The 4,526-nt window shown below is 42.8% G+C and overlaps 1 protein-coding gene across 1 annotated transcript in view; it reads right to left on the reverse strand.

The window, feature by feature from the left end:
* C8B (complement C8 beta chain) overlaps positions 1–4,526 on the reverse strand; it is a 29,950-nt gene that overhangs the window by 6,370 nt on the left and 19,054 nt on the right. The window contains exons 8-9 of the mRNA XM_019531496.1: positions 3,612–3,740; positions 2,852–3,015 (exon numbers count right to left, since the gene is read on the reverse strand). Coding sequence (XP_019387041.1) covers positions 2,852–3,015; positions 3,612–3,740 — 293 coding nt within the window. The remainder of the gene's footprint in view (positions 1–2,851; positions 3,016–3,611; positions 3,741–4,526) is intronic.

Consider the following 4,526-nt stretch of genomic DNA (forward strand, 5'->3'; position numbering starts at 1 on the left):
GACCCCAGTACTCTTTCCTGCCATGGCGGGGGGTCAGACTAGATGATCTGCTCAGGTCCCTTCCGACCCTAGAAACTATGAAACTATAGACAAGTTTTCCAAGAGGGGAACATTTTAGCCATTGCTAGCCACATGCAAATGAAATGGACCCCTCAACAGCCCTACGTTGTGAATGAATTTATGTATAGAGGTGGCCAAAAGAATAGGGCAGCAACTGTATTATTTTTTTTAGTTTCTTACCCTCCGACTTCAAAACATCACTGAAATTTCAAAGTAAGGAAACCAGCTGGCTAGAAACTGGAAGCACTGGCTGGGGAGCCCCAAGAATGAGCTCCCTCTGTTGCCTTTCTCCCTCCCATCCTGAAAACAGCAAGCACTGGCAGAGAGTCGTGACTATTGCTATGGGAAACTGGCTGCAGGTTTGTAGACAGCAGCTAGATTGTCCTGCGCCCTGGAGCCAACAGTGAACTTCTGTTTGGCTTGGGGTAATGCTATAACTCAGAACGCTTTGTAGCAATTGTTCTGAGTTACAGCTGGGAGCTGCACTTCTGTCTGCACCCAAGTTCGGCACACACAGACTGGTTTAAAAATGGCAGAACCCGGTCTAAGATTTGAATCCCCACACCCCTAGCAAACGGCAAATGTGTTTCTCTGTTCACTATCCATCTAAAATATGCTGCTTACAGAAAACCATATCATTCAGATCGATTCCAGCTCTGGCTTTTTGAATGTCTGTAGCTAGTCAAAGTGTAGCCATTGGCATTCAAATGTAGATGGGCTGCAATCCTAGCCTGTAGGTTACCAGGCTGATACTGCGGTCTTTATCCGGAACATTTGAAGACAATGAGATGCAAAGGTATAACTGAATTGAGGGCACAATCTGAACACAGTGGTTATAATTTGGTAGAGCACAGAATCAGGTGCGACTCAGAGTAGGCGCTGGTACACAGACCACTTGCTGCTGCAACTGGCACGGTAGCCAGTAAGAACATAGCTGGAAGGATCTCGTCCTGCGTCTGCACGGTTAGGAAAAAGGGGAGTTAAAAAAAGTCCAGTGCCAGGGAGGAGGTAGGAAAAGTGCAGCCCCAGGACTGGAGCCAATGGCTGCGTTTTTCCAGCCCTGGACCTGTGCTGGGAACTGTACAGAAATTCAGGAAAGTTAGAGTGGTCTAAATATGACCAAGACAATCTAAAATGAGTGTGACTCAAAGGCAGGGTTACCTTTGATTGGGCTGGTCATTTTTAAACTGCTCTGAACTTCTGTACAGTTCACACCTAGATCCACCTAACTAGTGTAAGGTCCACACCTGGGGGAACTAAGTTGATCAAATGCCATTTTTAATGCAATCAAACCTCCCTCTAATGTCTCCAAATGTCTGTACCTAGTCAAGAAGAACCTTTCCATCATCCTCAATGGGCTGTGTTTTAGTCCTTTAATGAAGGCATTTACAGAGGAAATGTACCTCAGAATAAAAGTTAAGTATTAGCCCAAAACAAATAATTGGGTCTGAATACAGGTCTTGAATACCCCAATGTTCCAGTGAGCTTGCATGATGGTATTTGTGTTCCTACTACAGGTATTCAGAAGTTTGGTTTCTTTTTGCCTTTCTACGAACAATTTTAGTGAAAAAAATTCAAAGGTCTTGACAGAAAGGTTGACAAGGTTCTTTGGGTAAATCTGATGTCTTTTTTTAGATCACTAGATCGCTAGATCACTCAGCCTGATGAAGGGTATTTGTACCCGAAAGCTTGCAAAAAATAGTTTTTCCAACTATTTGAGTTGGTCTAATAAAAGATATTGGATTTACCAAAAGAACCTTGTCTGCCTATTTGGTTAGACCAACCTGTATCATAGAAAGGTTCAACTTTTCAGTGGAAAAAATCAGCTAAAACCTTAGGACTTCAGTCTGGAAATGCCACCAGGGTACCATGGGGACTTATTGCTCAAATGCTTCATAGTCTCATTCTCCAATCTGAGACAATTATGGGCCACACTTTCCAGGATCATGCACATGGTCCTCCCTCTTCATCAGATACTGTAGCACATTCTGTGAGTCTTTACCCACAATGCATTTGGGAGATACAGTCTGCCTGGGGTAATCCAGAGAACGGAGGCTGAAATATAGCTTGCCTGAGGACCAACCCCCAGTGGCATTCCAAATCCACATTTCTGCTTTTCATGAAACTTCATGGCATGTGTGTACTTAGACTTTTCTTTAATTCTCTCTTTCTTTCTCTCAGCAAAATAATTTTGCCAAAATCCAAATTTTCCAGCAAAACTACACTTCACCACAAGCTTTTGATTAGCGATAGTTCAAACCCACTTTTAATAAGAGTCTTCCTTTCCCTTGGTAATGTTTAAGCAAACTTTAAGTGAACTAAATTTGATTTTCAAATTGATGACACCCAATGATCATATTTATTCCCTCTAATCTTTCACTTTCTCCTCCTTGGAATTTACAAGCCTTGACAGCAGCCAATCAGAAGCTGAAAGCCCAGTACAATCGTCTTTTCCCAGATCCCAGTTGTTTTTTCAAATTTATGAAGTTTGAATAAATTGAACCTTCACCAAGACCGCTTGTTCTCCCAAAAACAACAGAATAGTTTCTATTAAGGACCTGGCAAATGCAGAAGGCAAGAGAGATTCAGAAGAAAGAAGCACATTTAATTACACTCTAATATTAGATGCCAATAGGTGTATTTCTAATACAGCACAAATTACTTTCTTCAAACTTCAATTATCCCAGATTCCAAGTTAGAGACACCAAAAATTTCCCTGATTATTCACACCCCACCTTACCTGCATCCATCCAAAGTCCCTCAGAATTGTATGGAGTATTTTTTACGGTACCTTCAGCTTTATAATTTCCGGGTTGTACTGCACTGCATCTCCCCACTCCTGCATTAGTTTGGCAGTTGGTAATTCCTTGTCGGCCAAAGCTGCGATATGCTCACTTCCTCCTCCACGAACAAGAGTTATGAAGTCTTGCACAAATTGCTTTTTTGTGCTACTGTCTACAAACAGTGTAAAGTGACAAGCTGTATTTTGAGATTTCTTCATGCATCGCAAATAAAATAAAATAAACCTATAACCAACTAGACGCTGCAAATTATGTGTCTCACTTAGAGGGAAGAGGAAAAGTAATCTTGAGCACATTATTAATAACAAAAAATGCTTCTATACCCATATAAGCACAATACCCTCTTTCATTAAAGAGAGATTGGGGTGACTCCAGTGGGAATGAGCACTGCAGGATTTACCCCATAGGTCTCCTTTGACATAATTATGAATGGAAAACCAACAACAGAGTCTTCCATAGATTTTATTGCCAGGAGCTCACTAGAATAATAAATCAGCTTCCCTCTGTGTGTGGGGCTACCTTGAAAAGCCCTGGGAAGCTTCAGCTGCTTTTCTTTGAGTAATGGGCTTTTTCCTGCTTTCATTAAAGCAAACAGTATAAGTTACATTTACCCAAATGGTGTGGAATCAAGCTCCATAAACACATAAAGGTCATTTCACAAACGTAAATACAGTTTACTCCTAAAATTGAGCGAGAACTGCCTTAACATTAAACAGGAAAAACAAAATCACAAGGCTATTTGTTGCTTACCTCCAATTTCTGTCAACATTTGACCACAGCCACCAACTGACAGACCTAAGTTCAGATAAGCTACTGCGATATTAACACCGACGTTAAATCCTTTTTGTGCACAGGACTGGACGTCACTTAACGAGTAACCTTAAATGAACAAAACATCACACCTTTACTGAAATAACATTCCACTTAAAGTTTTTGTTAATGACTTCTCCACTCAAGACGAGACATTTAGGGCTTGATGATACTCATAAGAAGTGCCGGACCCCTTAACTCTTGACATCATCAATGGAGTTGACTACACTGAAGATCCTGCCCTTAGAAAGGGAAGAGGCCCTTCTCAGGTGTTAAGTCATTTGCTACCCCCTAAATCAACAGAGTAAGCAGATCATACATCATTTTGTTTTGGGGGTTATGTCAAAATGAGAATTTATGCTTTGCTTTACAAGGCCAGGGATACTTTCATGTTAGGTGCTCCCACAATACCCAGAATGCTAAAAAAAGACTTCTAGGTGCTACTAAAATTAAATACATAAAATGAGCTCTACAGGTGCGTGTAGTTGTGCGGAGACATTGCTCCGACATGCTGGAGCAGACTCAATCATGAACGAGGCATGCCCTCGGTGGCTGGGCGAGAGGGGGGCATGGTAGTGGCGGGAGCATGGTGGCAGTGACGTTAAGTGGGAGCTCCCGCAGACGCCGCTGGTGCTGTTGGCAGCGGGGGGCGGGGGGCAAGCACCGACTAGGGGTCGGCAACTACCCACAGATGCCACCGGCGGCATCTGAGGTGGCCAGCAGTGATCGCAGACCGCCCACAGATGCCACCGTAAGGGTTGCACTGCCATAGTTTCATAGTTTCATAGTAGCTAGAGTCGGAAGGGACCTAGGAAGATCATCTAGTCCGACCCCCTGCCTTGGCAGGAAAGAGCA

The sequence above is a fragment of the Crocodylus porosus genome, unplaced genomic scaffold, assembly GCF_001723895.1.
Source record: "Crocodylus porosus isolate Cpor-Errol unplaced genomic scaffold, CroPor_comp1, whole genome shotgun sequence".
Lineage (NCBI taxonomy): Eukaryota > Metazoa > Chordata > Crocodylia > Crocodylidae > Crocodylus > Crocodylus porosus.